Source organism: Synchiropus splendidus, chromosome 3, assembly GCF_027744825.2.
Source record: "Synchiropus splendidus isolate RoL2022-P1 chromosome 3, RoL_Sspl_1.0, whole genome shotgun sequence".
NCBI lineage: Eukaryota > Metazoa > Chordata > Actinopteri > Syngnathiformes > Callionymidae > Synchiropus > Synchiropus splendidus.
The window spans coordinates 16,534,853-16,553,571 of NC_071336.1; the positions used below are offsets into that span (position 1 = coordinate 16,534,853).

At 42.8% G+C, this 18,719-nt stretch overlaps 1 protein-coding gene across 2 annotated transcripts in view; it reads right to left on the bottom strand.

Moving 5' to 3' along the window:
- lrch4 (leucine-rich repeats and calponin homology (CH) domain containing 4) overlaps nucleotides 1-11,903 on the bottom strand; it is a 32,374-nt gene extending 20,471 nt beyond the window's left edge. For both annotated transcript variants that reach the window (XM_053859182.1, XM_053859181.1), the window contains exon 1: nucleotides 11,481-11,903. In XM_053859182.1, the coding sequence (XP_053715157.1) occupies nucleotides 11,481-11,652 (172 nt within the window). In that variant the 5' untranslated portion in view covers nucleotides 11,653-11,903. The remainder of the gene's footprint in view (nucleotides 1-11,480) is intronic.
- Between the last annotated feature and the right edge of the window lie 6,816 nt (nucleotides 11,904-18,719).

An 18,719-nucleotide genomic window follows, 5' to 3' on the forward strand; every position in this document is an offset into this window, starting at 1 on the left:
CTTCATAAGCTTAAATTCCAGGTGCCCAGTTTTATCATAGAGTGGTGGGCTTGTCTAGAATCTAGCCTTTAATTATAGGAGTCGCTGCTGCAATTCATCAGCTAGTTCAAAGCTCAACATCAGAGTAGGACATGACAGGATAATGACATCTTCTTACAATCACACATCTGGAAAGAAATTAACCTCCCATCCTCCCATCATTTAGAGAGGCACCATCCATATCCACTACCCAGCATTTCAGAACTCGAGAGATTGATTTGTGGGGTTAAATTGCACATGGCATAACACTTGACTTCTGACATTTGAGAGAACTCAAAGGATATGTGTCGTAGCTTTATGTCGACATCTTGCAAATCCACAGGATCAAAGTTGTACGCGGATGCACCACAGCACACCACAGAGTCTGAGTAAATTCTTTCAACCAGAATAACACCTAAAATGTGGAAAATAAAAAAGGAGACCAGATCAAGTCCCTGACTCTCATCGGATGACTCATCATATTAGCCTCACAAACATCCTTCGCTGTAAGTGGTGGAAGAAACAAAAAGGTTCTGAACGCTAGCCGTTTTGCTAATATGTGCTAAAAATTTCTGCCACTCTGGTGTCTGTTCCTAGAGTGACTCACCAGAATATTTTCCAGAATTGCTGCAACCCTGGAGGCTTGCAGAGTCCTGTTGCAAGAGGAGAGAGCAGCACGGGCTAAAACAATGACTGCTGAGTAACAGACACTCGAAACAGTGTTGTCAATGCACAGCATTGACTATTTCAAAGGTGTCGAGCCACGATTGAAAGGTAAAACCAACATCATGGCTCGAGATCTAAACAGAAAATAGTCTTTTATCTATAAGTATGAGTTCTTAGCTTTGACTGCTTTCATGATCCCAGTCCTGATTGACTTGTTTACACGACGACTGACGGCTTCATTTCTAGAATCACTCAGTGTTGCTGTCACAGATGGTGCTCAATATATTCAGCTTAACAGCCAGATTTCCAACTGGATGGTGCAGATCAAAAGTTGAGAAACTGCTACAACAAATTATTCAGTAAGAAAAAATACAGACAGATTTTCTTCCCAAAATTCTATTGTCAAAGAATGTTGCTTCAAATGTGTTTACACAATTTCTTCATTTCCTCATGAAGATGGTGCAATGAGAGTGCAGGTTAGAAAAAGAAGAACAAAAAAGAGACTAAATGTCTGAAGAGGATGGAGTAGGAAACTGTTATCATTACATTTGTGTACAACAGATGATGGCAACGCTCTTTAAGATGTATTGTACTCTGCAAATCGACTGGCCCTCCCCTTCAGGCTGTCGCCTTCCGCCTACACCCTTCATCTCCCACTCTTGCCTCGCTCCCTCCTCCTCCTCCTCACACTTTTCTCCCTCCTACAGACTGCAGGTCTGTAGAACTATGCAAAGCTCAGGATGAACATGCAAAAGTAAAAGCCTCACCAGCACATCTAGAATTCAAAAACTTGACAGGGGTACAGCAGCTGCCTGCCATGTCCGGACAAAAGAGCACATTCCATAAAAATCACTTAAAAGGGAAAAGCCCAAGAGAGTCAAGATCATCACAATAGAATCGCAGGTGAGAGAACCCTGCATCTGTCCATTCCAATTAAAGCTCCCCTGCGAAAACAGTAGCTTTTCTTAGTGACTGAAGGCCAATGGATTATGCTGAAAAATGAAACTTGGAAAGTGAAAGCCATGCAAACACATGAAGCCGACGAGTGTTCCAATCGTCATGGCAACCACATGCTCACTGCAGAAGTGTTAAAACCCAGCTAAAGCACAGAGAAGGAAACAGTAATAGAATGATGGGAGCGAATGAAATTAAACCGTCTAAATATAAACACAGCAACACTGGAGGAATGAAGATGAGGACATGAAAGAGAGTATGAAGAATGACATAAACGTACAGTAAAACCTACAGTACAGACATACAAAAGCAACAGGCCAAAACCATAAAGAAAGAAAACATCTGCTTAAATAAAGATAGAGTTTACATGTGCACACAATCACTAGGGGAGTACTCACTGCAAACAAATGCTGCGACAATAGCAACTGGCAATGCCTGTTTTTTCATTGAATATAACAAAATATAAAAGGCAGTAGGAAGCATCAAGCAAATCAGCTATTAATCGGAACTACTTTTTCTTTATGCACAGCGGACGTAAAACAAGTCGTCAGGGCATGAAGACGTGTGTATTTGGAACTCATTGTTCAGCATTATACACACCGCAACATCCAATAAGACAAATAAATAAAACATGCATGTTGGAGGAGCAAAAGGAAAAACCACATTCAGGTGGTCTCCGGTCCCAAGGCAAGACCTGGGACGTGTACTGTGGGAGCAATAATGATGCAGGGAGTACAGTCCACTCACCCCTGAGCCTCAGTCTTGTCTGGAAACTCCAGTAGTGCTTAGTCAGCAGACCCCAGAGACCCAAAGGCTATTTAATTATTTACAAGTAGATAGGATATTAAAAAGTATTCTGCAAGCATGTGGGCAGCCAAAGAAAGGGGGCTGAAGCAGGAGTAAATAACACCAGACAACAACACTACAGTTTAATGAAGGGATGAGAAACATGTCAGCGTTGCAGCACATCACAGACACAAACATGTGTAACTGCAACTTCACAGAGTCGATTGCTATCACATACCAACTTCCTCAGTGAATCCGCCATCTGGACGCCAAACTCTGTGGGAGTTCATGCATCAACGGGCTTATATAAGCCACACAAGGCCTGAGCTTTCATTATTCACCAGTCCACTCCACACCATTAGATTATTCACGCACACGCGCTAATAGTGTGTCATTGTGTCGTGTTTCAGGACAGACTGTGGAATCAGACTGTGCCCATTAACTAATGGCAGCCAGGCCAACATGGAAGAGACCAACATGTGAAGTGCAACCTTGATGACCTGGTTTCAATCCAATTTCAGCACCAATTGGATCCCAATGCAAATGCTACGGCTTGTTGGCAACAGATCAGCAAACGTACAGCTACGTACTTAAGGGTCCAAACCAACACAAATGCTGCAGCAAGATGACAAAAGCAGGTATCAACCCTAACTTGGATCCATGAGTGACTGAGGGCTGCTGAGGTTCAATCACAGCAGACAGAACAAAAAAGAAGTCACATTTGTTGTGGGAGTGTTTCATTATTCTATACTTAGATTGGATTTGTAGAGAGAAATACATAGAATTTTAAATCATTGTCTTAGATTAAAGTTCTTTATTGTGGGAAATTTCTCATAGTGCTAGTCACAGTTGTAAAGTCTTAATGTTTATGGTCCTTCAACTTCAAACGACGTCAACTGTGTGTGCGCAAGCCTTGTATAGTAAATGAAGAACTCAGCCGCTGAATATTTAGGTGACACCCAAACCTCTAATCCACATTTGTTGACTTCTTTATTCGCACACTTAAATATTTATTTGAAGTGTATCATGTGACGTCGACGGCTAATCTGCGCGCAGGAGAGACCATTTTGTCTCGTCCTGTACAGAACAACAATCATGGAGTGCCCTGATCAAAGAGGCTCGGGATCTCGCACTGAAAGCACACTTGCATGCTTCAGTCTCCAATCCAGGACTATGTATGGTCGAGCATGAGGCTGCTGGTGTCCTCCGGTCTTCCTCCTGGCGTCTCTGCTCTACTCTGGTTACCTCCCGGGGGACCAGAGAGTGGTATTCCCCCTCCCCACCAGCTGCTGTTCAGCCCCAAAACACACACATTCAGATTTGCAAATGAAATTGTAGTGTGACAAAGAAGTCTGGAGTTAAGGTGGGGCACTGAACGAACATCACATAAATTATCAGTGAGAAGGCGACCAGAGAATATTAAAAGATAGCTTCAATCAAAATTCGCAAGATCGTCCAGAGCGGAAGACGTCACACACATGTTCACATGTTCATTTGTCAATCGAATCACTAGTTGCTTTGAGTCAGCTCTGCAGTACATTGTAAAAGTTCCCCAAAATAAGAATATTTTTTAATAAATTCATCAAAGACCTCACACATTTCATGAAGAACTGTTTTTGTTTGCATTTATTTAAATGGAATTTGCATTACAGGTGCTTTCATGTACCATGGCTATAACACTGCTATTGAACCATTTATTTTCAGTTGCACTAAGTTGGTTACAAAATAAAATTGTTCATCTACACAACAATTACACTGCTCCAGCATGATTATTAGCAGATGTACCTTCTATCTTCTACCTATTTCTAAACTGGTTGAGATAAAGTAAAATTAATAGAGTAAACAAAAAAGGTAAAGATAAATGAGACAGGGAAACACAGAAGTTATTGAAAGGTTAATTTATAATACATACTGTATATTCTTAACCCCTTTATTTCCACAAAACTACAAACCCTGCTTTTAAACAACAGATCTGTACAGTGTGTAGCTTGAAACATCTCTGGGTGTTACCCTTTCCTTTTGGGCCCAATCTGAAAACATTGAAAAACAGAGTTGAAGTTTAGGTTGCATGAACTGTGGTGCAAGACCGAGTCAAGGAGGAGTCAGAACGCAGACGAAGCAGAAGTGAAGACAGTGAGCAAGGAGGGAGGCCACATCCGCAGCACAGAGGAAACACAACAGCAGGGGGGCTGCAACACACTGCGCCGACATGCACGCACACTGTCTCACTTAATGACACACAGCAGATGTAAACAACTGACGGGGAGGGCTGCATCCATATGTCGGATACACACACAGGCCCTGCTGAAATTTCGACTTATCAAATCAACCATTAACCCCATCACAGTGGGGTTCCTCAGTTTCAGCTCAGGCAGACATTTTTTGGAAACTCCAAAACATCAGTCACTCATTCTCTAACTCTGGCAGTGATCTCATGAAGACTTCATGGTTTAAGGAGTCTCTCAGGAGTCTACACGGCCACTTGCACTGTTGGACTTCAGCAACTATTTGTGACACTTTCATTTAGCATGGCAATCACTCAGGAGCACTTCAGCAACAGCTGCTCTGGGCCAATACGCTGACAAATGTCATGTGGCATTCAGCAACAGCTTCATTGGCTTCATTGTGGAACACCTGCAAGGTCTGTTAGGGCTAACTTCCGTAATGGCTGTTCTGTGTTCGCCTCTGAGACAACGATACACTGGAACCCATGTACTTCTGCAGGCACTAAGATGCAAATACAACCACACACGCTCACATATGCAGCTATTACATACTGTCATTCTTTGAGGGACATACAGTATTTATTTGACGTGACAATAACATACACTTAATCATCTTGAGGTCAATCCACAAAACTGAAGTACTCTAAAGCATATAAATAACTTGGTCAAACCTGGTGCCTGATAATAGAATTAGATTGATAGAAATGAAGAAAGAAAAGGTGCCACCATTCTGCCGTGAAGCAGAAACTGTTGGAGGACCACAGACTGTGTCATTGTGGCTTGTGAGTTATTGGAAGTATTTCACTGGGAGAATATGACAAACAAAACAAAGTGTGTGAGAACCATACCACTGAGCAATTAAGCGTAGAAAGATTGAATCTGCACAATAAAGGAGTCGACATTGCATGTGTAGTAAAAGGCATTCGTCCTCATTTCGAGGCATTTACAGGAAAGCGATCCCACATCCAAACACACACCCCCTGGCTCATTCATTATTCCTCACAGTCAGCTGCAGGGCTTCTCAAATGTGGTCTGTCGTGGTTTGGGCACAACAAACTCTCCCCTGTGGACACACAAAGCTGGAGGTACTTTGTTCATTTTGTGGCCTTGAGAACTTTGTGTATCACGTCAGTGTGCTAACTTTTAAAACTTGAATAAAACTTGAATATGAAAGTCCAAACATGGGTTCCAACCTTGTGGAGATACGATTTACTATATGACACCAATATAATAAAAAGCTATTTAACAAGAGAGTATTACCGAGTATTACTTTTGTCCACAACAAAGAAGCTCCGTCACACTAACTCCAGACCATGACTCTTAGGAAGAACACGTCTACACCAGGAGAACATCCAACGGTCTCCAATCGATCCATGCTGAACAGTTACCTTTGAGGTTCAAAACCTGAGGTTTGAGTTTGAGGGGAGACCTGGTTAACCGCTCCACACCACAGTGGTTGTGATGTGCACAGACCATTTAATTTAATTTGGCTTCTTGACTTAGGGGCCAGATGAGACCAATGTTTATGAGAGAGAAGGGATGATTCTCTTCCACAGCAGAAAGAACAACAAAGGTGGAAGAAAAACAAAAGAAAAGGTACTCAAGAGAAATCCATGGGTTTGGGTTTGTGAGTGTTCACCATGTTAATCATTCTCCTCACTAGTGCATCTCATTCCTCATGTCCTACTGTAACCAATGATGTGAAGAGCTGTCCAAACAGAGAGGTCATGTCAATCTTCTAGAGCCACTGCCAACCTCCCACCACTTGTCTGAGAGACTTGTGTATGTGTGTACTATTTACTTACTACTTATATCTTATTAAGTTATTTCGTCATGATATTCGATTATATACTATGGATATTTATTCATTGTTATTTGTTGCATGATAGCTTGTGACTTCACTTTTGGTATGGCATTTTTTGATTGGCATTACTTTGCTGTCATTGGAAGTTTGCAGATTGTTGACGTTTAAGACGCCCATCTGCCCCCAGGGTTTGCGTAGGACAGAGAGGTCCTACATCATGTGATGACCCGTAAGCAAGTTCAATCACTGAATGGGAGCTGCTAGACGTTATTTACCGTAACACAACACAACACATGTAGTTCTGTACACAGAACGAGGTCTGAACTTTGCCTCAGATAAGCGTTGGCTGTTGTTATAGCAAGAATACTTCAAACAACCTCTCAGGCAATGACACTTCACCCCTCTGCTCTGGTAATAACAGTAACTTGGGGAGTGGCAAGCTAGTCATATTTTGATATTCTTCTTCACTTTATACTATTGACATTCCTCCCTGTGAGGATGAAATGGCGCCCAACCCCAACCGGTTCCAGAAAGGCTTACACATATGAAGTACCAGAGGAATTAGCTATAAACACTAAAAAGTCTTGAGGTACTTGAGTCAAAGCAGCAAAGGACATACTGGTAATTAGGCAGCTAAAAAAAAGAGCCATCACATTAGAGGCTTGCAGGCAACCTGTGTTTACTCATCAAAGCTCACTACGAATCCACACACACATATGCGCACACACACACGCTAGTATCGCTATCTTTGCGTGGACTCTAAACCAAACTTAAACCCAGTTATAAAATGCAATCCTTTTTACTTTAAAGTCTTCATCCTCAAATTTGTGGGGCCCAGCCAAATGGTCCTCACAAAGGCATAAGGTCCCCACCTGAAGGTGTTTTGTCAAGAATCGGTCCCCACAAGTCAAGATAAACAGGGACACACACACACATGTGCATCCATAGGTGCTCACACGGACAAAGCCACAGCTTTGTTCCATCCAAACGCCCCTGGAAACACTCCTCAAGAGCCAAGACTCCTTTGTGTGTGTTTTGGATGTGTGTGAACCTTTGACCTTCCTCAGGGAAGCAGCACCAGTGGGGAAGTTGGGGTGGGGGGGTGTGATGGGATCATAAACAAAGCTGGTCCTCCTCACTGCTGTGCTGTTGCACTGTTAGCATCCTTGGTTTAACACCATCAGAACAACTCTTCAGGGCAACTGCGCTCCAACACCGTGAGGCATCGCACCACTTGATTTTCAATAACAGAAGATGTGGTAACACATTGAACAGTGAAGTTATGAAAGATGAGGGTTTCGTTTCGTTTATTTTGCCCAAGGAAGAGAATGGGTGCAGATCACTGCGACTGTAGGAGAGAACAATTTTACAGTGCTTTAACCAGAATGTGATGTCTGTTTACCACTTTGCTGTCAAATAACAAGCCATTAACAGGTTCACCTTTTTAGATGACAGGAAACAAATACGTCTCCCACACAACTGAAACATTTGTTACAGGTTGTTAAGTGCATTTGTTATCTTTCACTTATCTTAAAATGGGGGGATAAGTGGCTGACTGGATCAGCACAAAAGCTTTTTGGACTATATTGATATAGGTCACATGCTCGTGATAGCGAGGGAAGTACATGGATGACCTCTCCATCAATACAGTCAAGGCAGACATTTCTGCATAGATTCCGCAGCTCATATAAGCACACAAACAAACCATCATGCCAAAGTGGTTGATTAGATTAGATTCGATTAGATGTCCTTTATCAGTCCCACAGTGGGGAAATTCTATGTGTCACAGCTTTTCCTGATGGTAACTAGGAATGGCAACTTGACCCTCTATTTTCAGCGTGAAAGAAGTATTCACTTTCACCACTACCTTACAAACTCAGCCCCTCTGGAAATACTGAGGAGATCCATGGAGAATTGAGACATTAAAGCTAGTCCTGGGTCTGCCCTGTGTCCTCCTCCCAGTCAGTTTTTCATACATTAACTGTACATCACATTTCCCCACACTGGGGATTAAAAGGTTAATGGTTATGATGGTTATTTAATCTATGCAGAAATAGTTTCCTGGATGAAGGTATATGCTTGTATATGCTGCTACATTTGTGGCGTGTCTAATGCTAACTTTTTTTTGGTACGCTGGAGTTATTTTGTTGATGAAGAGAGAGACACCTTGTTGGAGTGCGCAATTTAACAGAAAGTCTAACTGGACTGATGTCTTTAGAACAAACTCATCACTCACATAATATACAGTATCACAATGTATCGTCTCACCACCGCGGACAGTATATGAAGTTCCATCAGGTGCAGAAGGGATGCCTCAAAGGGATAAAAACTCAAGACAGCGGAGTAGAGACACCCTTCTGATGAAACTTGTTTGTGATATTTTCCTTTATTCCCAGACACTAAAGAACAGGGCAGCATGTGACACTGATGACAGACCCAGTGACAGACATGGCTGCAAAATGTGAGGACATCTCAGGAGGTCCAATGACCAATAGATTCATTCTTAAATCCACACGCTCATACTGTTCTTCCATAATCAACTCGAGTACTTCATCTTCTAATTGATAGTGCTGAGGAAGCAGCTCTTTTTAATCTACACCAAAGACACGGTAGCAAAGGCGAAACTGTACGTCATCTTTGACCACAACAATCCATCTACCCGCATCCATCTATCTGTGCACGCAGGCTGCACAGATATTCTGCTGTCAAACAAAGCAATGGCAAATGTCATGAGGTACACAGAAAGCCACAGAAGCACAGTCTCATAATGTAAAGATGAATTTATGAAAAAGTCCACAACAATAAGTAATAACAGAAGTTTGCAAAACAAGCTTATAGCCGTCGTATAGGAAAATCAGTATAACTTCAGTATTAGTATACTAGAGTGTACTACAGGCCTGACCAACTCGCGTCTCTTTCCCCAGGCTTTTCACCAAATGAGCCACTGAACTGGCTCCAATTTTGGTCAAGTTGCTATTGAGATGATTGTTTATACAGGAAATAAGACAAAAAAGTAAGAGCTATTCCGGCGAAATGTCAAAATAGACTTTGACTTGCGTTTAATTTTGAAACATAAACAATAAACCTCACCGCATGCGCTCCAAGCCCCCGCCCCCGGCTTGGAGCACGTTCAATGCCGATGTGAGTTGTTGAGTTGTGGAGTGCCATCAGATCCACGATCAACACGATTAACATTGCTTAGTTCCATGTTTCACTTTGTCATTCCCTAAACTAAATGCATGGCATGTGTTTCACCTATTATTCATTGTTGATCGTCATGAAGCCTGTTTAATTCAGTGGAGTGACGATGAGACGCTCCAGTCTGCAGCGTCACTCACACACACAGACCGCGGCGACGTTATTGGTGGCATGAGCCACATAAAAAATACAGTAAATTAAATGGCGCACACATTTATATCTATGCCGCTTGATATTTTATATGAATTTTAAAAATACATGCACAAGAAACATACGTTGGACACAAACCAGCAACCTTGTGACACACAGGGATGTGCTTTAACCGCTATACCGCCACTAAGTGACATGACCAGCTGTTTAGGTGAGCCTTACAGTTTCACATATTTGTACAATGTGGCTCTTTTCAGCAACACAGTAAAACAATGTGGCTGTTAGCCTCTGACTGGTTGGCCACCCCTGATGTACTGTTAGAAAGAGTATATTAATGCTGGCAAATGAACCCCCAGGGTGTTGTGTGAATGTCGTGCATATAGCATGTTAGCGTTTTTAAAAACGCACAGGACTGACTTCCAAACACTCCAACAGCCTGTGAATGTGAATCGCACCCACGCAAGAGAAGATCTCTCATCCTCTCCTGCAGTCAGGCTGTGTAGGTAGGAACAACTAGCAGGTGAAAACGAAAACACCTCATCAAGAGAAACACTAGACATTACCAGAAGGTGCTTTGAGAACATGCAATTACGGCTAAATCTGGAGGTTTGGAGCAGAGACGTAGAATTAAGGGAGGTGAATAACAACTGAGTCAGCAGGACAGTGTGAAGGATGGGGACGACAGCCCCCACAGCAGTCTGGTTCAGGGTTGAGGTGACTGATCCGCTGATTTAAAAGTGATTCATCACAGGCAGCACAAATGTAAATGTGTCACGCTTGTTTTGCCAGACTGGTCCAGGTAAGTTTTCCATCTCTTCCTTACAAGGAAAGGAAGACGAAAGTTACAGATCTCTACGTCAGTGTATGCTGGAGTGCCGTCTGACTGTTTAGCTAAATCACAAAACAGCTTTGTCATTTCCCACATACACAGTGTTGGGCTGTGGTGATCGCAGGTGAACGTGTGTTTATGTGTGTTCAAGGCCGCTCCATCCCAAAGGGGGAAGACCTGGGTTGAGCAGATGGTCATAATTACCAGCGCGACTGAGGAGTTGGGGGTGTTGCGTAAAAAGAAAGGGGGTAACATTGCAGCGCAGTAAAATCGACCTGCATTATGGCCAAGCTCCTTCCTTTTTCATCCACACACACACACGTCAGACCAGACCAAAGTTGTCTCAGAACATATATATTACATGATACAAATAGAAGAACACAGTGAGGTGTAATACAGTTGAAAGGAAATGAAACAACTTCCTGTTTCTGACGTGAAATACAGTGAACCAAAACCTGGTAAAACATACAGCATATTTTACTATGCTATGATATTCCAGCTTGTAGCCAGTGAATAGCCAATAATATATATGTTAAAAGGAAGAGGAATTTCACTATAAAACAATTTATGTGTTGTGAGTCAACTTTTACAGTTGACGTAAATGGTAAGTATGTAAATGGTGATACACGCATAAATACCTTGCACACCGTGTTTGCACGAAATTAACATGCTGTCAATGGTACTGAGAAACAACCACGAAGTATAGCGGCTTGCCCGCGTCGGGTGAGGCGGAGTTGGGAGGATGTTGGGCGGCTGAAGGGAGAAGCAGGTGGCGATTCAACAAAAGACGCTGTGATAATAAGAAGCTGTGTTTGGTGCGGAAACTGTCGGTGTCGAGGAGAGCACTGACCTGCATGTGTAATGTCGGACAGGTCGTAGTTCTTGGCGTTGCGGGGAAACTCCTTCAGTTTTCTGTTGGCCAAGTTGAGCGCTCCACTCGCGGCAGCTTCCTCCAGCGCCTTCTCCACGTTTCGGCTGGCCGCTACTGTGGCCGGCAGCTGGGCTCCATCCCCAGCAGCCATCAAACACCCCGCTATTCCTTCGCTTCTACTTTGTTCCGTGCGCCCGGTACACTTTCATAACCCGGGCCTGGTGGTCAACTCCACACCGAGAACTTCTCCCCACTGGCTTTCGTGAAGAAAGTGGTGAGAAACGCAGTCGGACGACCCGAGGAAGAGGAGAGTCCTGCCCGCTTCCTCACACAACGGGAGCCGCTGAGACGAAGGGAGCGCTGGAAGCTGTCAGTCTTCCAGGAAGTAGCATCAAGCTACTCGATGTGGCAGTCGATGCAAACGGAAACGTACGCATTAGCCACAAAATAAAGCCAACCACGTGCCGCAAGAAAGCGGTACAGAGACTAAAGAGAGATGTGACTCAGACTATTAAGTTAACGATGGGTTATGAGGAATACTCCTGATTTATAGTTAATCAAGTATTGTTTATGATTGCAATAAGTTTCCCTAAAAATAATTCTCAATGCAGTGATCATATCAATACAGTTCAGAATCTTTTGGGTGGGTTTCACGAAATTGTGACTTGCGATATTTTTTTAAAGATCTGTCCATCTTTAAATTAGATAGAATATAAATAATACTCGCATTTTTATTTGTGGTGACGCTAATTTTTACCATAAGATTAAAAGTTTGGGCTTCAGATATAGTACAGATATTACATAATCATCTTGGTTTTTGTTTGCTAGACACGACATAAAAGACGTTTCCTAAATTTTACTTTGACAGTCTCAGCCGGATGTCGTCAAGAAACAGCACTCGTCCCCTGGATTTCGCGCATGGGGGACTCAAAAAGGGGTGCAGCTCATGGGGGTGGGCGTGGACCAGAGGGGGAGTATTTGGATTGACGGGACTCGGGGCGGATCTTCCACGCTCTCATTACGGTCGTCTACTGTATTTAAATGAGCAGTGAAGTTGACTGATCCTTTCAGGTACCAATAAGACGCTGGATCCACTGTGACCTCACAACTATATCGTTCAATTAAATCAAGGGAGGATCCAATTAATGTAGCATTAATCATGAATGGAAGCTCATTCATTGTTCTGTTGGAGCCTGATAACAGTAAAGTGCGGCTGCTCGTGAAAATGGAGACCAAACAAAGAGATTCACGTAACTGCAGAGTTGGCAGGTTCACGCCATCCGTGACTGCTGGTGCCTTGATTCCCCCTTTCCTCGATCACACTCACGCTCAGGTTTGTGGCCTCCGATCATTGACACAGTGCTTTTCACCCTAAACCTAACCGTCCAAAACACATGGAAAATGACTAAACGTAACCAGGACTCTGACCCAAACGTGGCTGTTTTGAAGTCTTTGCCTTGTGGGGTCCTGCAAATGCGGTATTTTCCCCTAAATTGGTCCTCACTAGGATAGATAAGCTTAAACACACAGACACACACATCATAAGCATAAGCATTGTCCCCTCCTGGTCCCCATCATCCCCTCGCCAGCCTCCCTTCCAGATCCCAACAGCCCCCTCTCACCTCTCCCCTGTCCCACTGGACCATCTGTCAAACCCCTGCTGGACCAGTCACCCAGCTGCACCGCGGCTAATCGGTGGGGGGTCACTTTCTTTCTTAGCAGTCATGAAATCCATTAATGGTCACTGGTTTAGCCATTCTCCCCACTGTACGTCTGTGAGATTACATTCAAAGTATAATACTCACTGAACTGCAGCATAAAAGGAGCCCCTCCGCTGCTGCTCTGATTTCACATTCAAATACAGACTATGATTTAAAAAAAAAAAAACATTCTGAGATCATCTAAAGTAGCCTCACTGTACATGTTTCCATTCAGAATTCCTCATTTTGGGGATCCAGTCTTGCGGTTAAAGAGTTTGGTCTTCAACATTTCTTGATTCCTGATGTTGTTTAGAGTGGATCAAACGCATTTTATTTGGACGTGAAACAGCAAACGTCTCTTCTGATTAATTATGAATGACGAATTATTGTCATGTTTTGATCTTGTTGTCGCGTCTCTTATTTTAAACCGTGAAGCACTTAGTGAGTGCTGTCTGTGAAAGGTGGGATACAAATATAGTTTACTGACTCAGATTGTAAAACCCGGATTGTCCTGAGCATTCAGTCTGTCAGAGGAGACAAGAGCTCACCACATAATATAATAATGACTGGAAACACACACACACACACACACACACACACACACACACACACACACACACACACACACACACACACACACACACACACACACACACACACACACAAACTGTTACTCTTTGTGGCAGCCTCTCATTGCCATCGCCCTTTCCCCAGTCTCTCACCCTAAACCTAACCGTCCAAAAGACATGGCTCACCTTAACCAGGACTCTGAACCAAACTTAAACCCAGTTATAATGGCCCAGTTATTTTTAACTTTTCTCCCTCAAATTCTATGTGGACTGGCCAAAATGTCACACAGAGCATATCACAATATCACAGAGCAAAACGTACTCATAAGATCGATGACTTGTCAAAGATCGATCCACCAAAGAAACTTAATACATGTACACATGCACGTGTTGGTATCTCTATCTTAGTACAGACCTGTCATTGCCATGATGCTTTCCCCAGCCTTTCACTCTTAACTTAACCATCCAAAACAAATGTCTAACCTGAACCAGGATTGTAAACCAAGCTTAAACCTCATTACTTTTACAGGCATTTTAGCCACCTAAACCTTGTGAGGACAGGCCAAAATATCTTCACAGGGCACAATGTCCTGACCAGAACGAAGGCTTGTCCAGACTTGGTACTCACAAGTATGGCAAAACAAGCCCACACACACACACACACACACACACTCACAGAGGACCGTCACTGTCAGTGAGCCAGACACATGAGAACCAACAGCAGTGACACAAATTCCTGCTAATGAGTGAGAATATTCATGTTTCTCGCTGACCTGGATGCTTTTGTTAAAGTCCCAACAAGAGACAAACTGATTCTATTAAAGTACCGACCTGAGCACAGCCATTACTCAAAGCTGTTCTGATCACGACTAACCTCAGCACGCGCAAACATGGTGTTCAATTCCAATGAAAAGCACTGTTTTTTTCCCCAGCAGTGATGTCACATGTTCTCACGATCTTTGTCCATCTTTTCCTCAGAGCCATTCCTCACTTCCGCTCGGATCCTCTCGCTGGTTCCCATGAGGGTTGTTGAGACGTTTCCTGACTGGCAGAGTGGATTTCCCATCCCGCTTTAACAGAAGCCACTTTTCAGCAATCTCTCTTGACATAAGATGGAGGTATTATTACCGTGAAAGTTTTGGTTTCAGTGGTGAATCACATGACCTTTCAGAAGAGTTTTGGTAGTGTGTAAAAATGCTTTCTTCTGCAGGTTTCCCAAGCGTGTACAGTTGAGAGTGGACCCCAGAGTAGAGAGTCAAACAAGCCAGAGTTGGACCTGTTGGACTTTTTTCTGTTTAAGTTATAACAGAAAATTAAGTATATTTAAAATGTGTTTTGGAAATTATTTTTTATTCTTCAGGTTTATTTTTTAGTACTTTAAGGGGTACATATACAGAGAATCATCCACAACAAGTGAATAAAAGAAGGGTGGTGAATTGAGAATTGTCTTGTTTCCGAAAAGAGGTGAGATTGTTAAAAGAAAAGTGAAAAGAGGTGATTGGCAGCAGCTGAAGGGGAGCACAAGAAGTTGTCTTGAAGAGAAGAGGAGACAGGGTGACTCCTGAAAGGGGGTTGCTACTGAGAATGAGTGGTATGTGATCTAGACGTGACCAGCCCAGCACCAGCTGCGCATGCTGCTGAACACACACACACACACACACACACACACACACACACACTCAGCAGTAATGGCCTTATCAACCACTGATGTCTGGAGCCAGTTACACATTAACACGGCTGGAATATAAATGTTGTGGCAGCCTGAGCGGCAGCTGATATCACGAGAAGTGATGCAGTCAACAACTACAGTGCACACATGAAACAGCTATAGCACACTTATATACAATAAAACATGGTCGGAAAAAACTGTAACAGCTCATGCAGTGGTTTGTGTTTTGGATATGCAGGGTCGACATGCATATTTAAAGTCCGACCTCAGTCAGTCTAAGGCTGTAATTAATTTTCTCAGCAGTCATGTGAAAGGAAACCCCCTGATTCTAAGATACATACATACTTCTGTTGTCCCCAGAAGGCCTGACCCAAGCTTGCCACCTTACTTGAGTGGTAGCGCGCTCTAGTGGACAGAGTGCAAAACTGCAGCATATAGGTTAGATGCAGTTTCGATTAAGATTGTAGCTGACAATGCTACGAATACCAAATGACAACACTACATTCTCTCACTTAGTCTGATAAATTCCTCATTTTTAATTCATGAATATATTTTACAGACACCGCAAAATAGCTGGTAATAAATGCATTTCCCCACCAACGTCTTTAAATGACCCCCAAAAATACAATTCTGGAAATTATTAGGAAAAAATATTAACTTTGTTCAATACAGCTCTAACACATGGACCATATCTGGTCCCTCAAGAGAACTCATGTGACCAACAAGAGATGTGGTTGGCTCAAAATAATCTTCACTACGAATCAGGTGTTATGGTTACAACTGACACGCATGTCATTAAAATGGCACACAAATATATCTGTCTTATACGGTTTTGCCATCTGGCGTGGGTGGCTGTTATAAGTCAGTAACTAATCTGGAAACTGAAAAATGACGGAATAAGTGATGCAAACACAAAGGAATTAAATGAAAGACAGGAAGAGTTTTCATATATGTTTGTGCTTTGAGGAGAGCACTTCTCGTATTCTGAGTCTGTGGTGCAGCCACTTAAGGCTCTCGTTTCCTGTTGGAGGAGTGTCGCTTATACACACTTTCAGAAATCGCTACTTTGTTCAGCCAGCAGAGCAGAGCGTGTTTTAGAGTTTGTCCATTATGTTTGACACCACTGAACTCAATCTTATGCTCTGGTCCAGACAGCCGATACAGACACGTCAAAGAACCGCAATTTTTTTTGCAGTTTTGGCTTGACTTACATTTTTCTTTTTTTTCTTTTTATTTGTTCTATTTATTTTTAGTTCCATAACAATGGATTTTTGTTTTTTTGTTTTTTTTTGTTTTTATTATGGGGATTTATATTTGGGGATTTTATATATATATATATATATATATATATATATATATATATATATATATATATTCAGAATATATTCAGAATCTTTTGGGTGGGTTTCACGAAATTGTGACTTGCGATATTTTTTTAAAGATCTGTCCATCTTTAAATTAGATAGAATATAAATAATACTCGCATTTTTATTTGTGGTGACGCTAATTTTTACCATAAGATTAAAAGTTTGGGCTTCAGATATAGTACAGATATTACATAATCATCTTGGTTTTTGTTTGCTAGACACGACATAAAAGACGTTTCCTAAATTTTACTTTGACAGTCTCAGCCGGATGTCGTCAAGAAACAGCACTCGTCCCCTGGATTTCGCGCATGGGGGACTCAAAAAGGGGTGCAGCTCATGGGGGTGGGCGTGGACCAGAGGGGGAGTATTTGGATTGACGGGACTCGGGGCGGATCTTCCACGCTCTCATTACGGTCGTCTACTGTATTTAAATGAGCAGTGAAGTTGACTGATCCTTTCAGGTACCAATAAGACGCTGGATCCACTGTGACCTCACAACTATATCGTTCAATTAAATCAAGGGAGGATCCAATTAATGTAGCATTAATCATGAATGGAAGCTCATTCATTGTTCTGTTGGAGCCTGATAACAGTAAAGTGCGGCTGCTCGTGAAAATGGAGACCAAACAAAGAGATTCACGTAACTGCAGAGTTGGCAGGTTCACGCCATCCGTGACTGCTGGTGCCTTGATTCCCCCTTTCCTCGATCACACTCACGCTCAGGTTTGTGGCCTCCGATCATTGACACAGTGCTTTTCACCCTAAACCTAACCGTCCAAAACACATGGAAAATGACTAAACGTAACCAGGACTCTGACCCAAACGTGGCTGTTTTGAAGTCTTTGCCTTGTGGGGTCCTGCAAATGCGGTATTTTCCCCTAAATTGGTCCTCACTAGGATAGATAAGCTTAAACACACAGACACACACATCATAAGCATAAGCATTGTCCCCTCCTGGTCCCCATCATCCCCTCGCCAGCCTCCCTTCCAGATCCCAACAGCCCCCTCTCACCTCTCCCCTGTCCCACTGGACCATCTGTCAAACCCCTGCTGGACCAGTCACCCAGCTGCACCGCGGCTAATCGGTGGGGGGTCACTTTCTTTCTTAGCAGTCATGAAATCCATTAATGGTCACTGGTTTAGCCATTCTCCCCACTGTACGTCTGTGAGATTACATTCAAAGTATAATACTCACTGAACTGCAGCATAAAAGGAGCCCCTCCGCTGCTGCTCTGATTTCACATTCAAATACAGACTATGATTTAAAAAAAAAAAAACATTCTGAGATCATCTAAAGTAGCCTCACTGTACATGTTTCCATTCAGAATTCCTCATTTTGGGGATCCAGTCTTGCGGTTAAAGAGTTTGGTCTTCAACATTTCTTGATTCCTGATGTTGTTTAGAGTGGATCAAACGCATTTTATTTGGACGTGAAACAGCAAACGTCTCTTCTGATTAATTATGAATGACGAATTATTGTCATGTTTTGATCTTGTTGTCGCGTCTCTTATTTTAAACCGTGAAGCACTTAGTGAGTGCTGTCTGTGAAAGGTGGGATACAAATATAGTTTACTGACTCAGATTGTAAAACCCGGATTGTCCTGAGCATTCAGTCTGTCAGAGGAGACAAGAGCTCACCACATAATATAATAATGACTGGAAACACACACACACACACACACACACACACACACACACACACACACACACACACACACACACACACACACACACACACACACACACACACACACACAAACTGTTACTCTTTGTGGCAGCCTCTCATTGCCATCGCCCTTTCCCCAGTCTCTCACCCTAAACCTAACCGTCCAAAAGACATGGCTCACCTTAACCAGGACTCTGAACCAAACTTAAACCCAGTTATAATGGCCCAGTTATTTTTAACTTTTCTC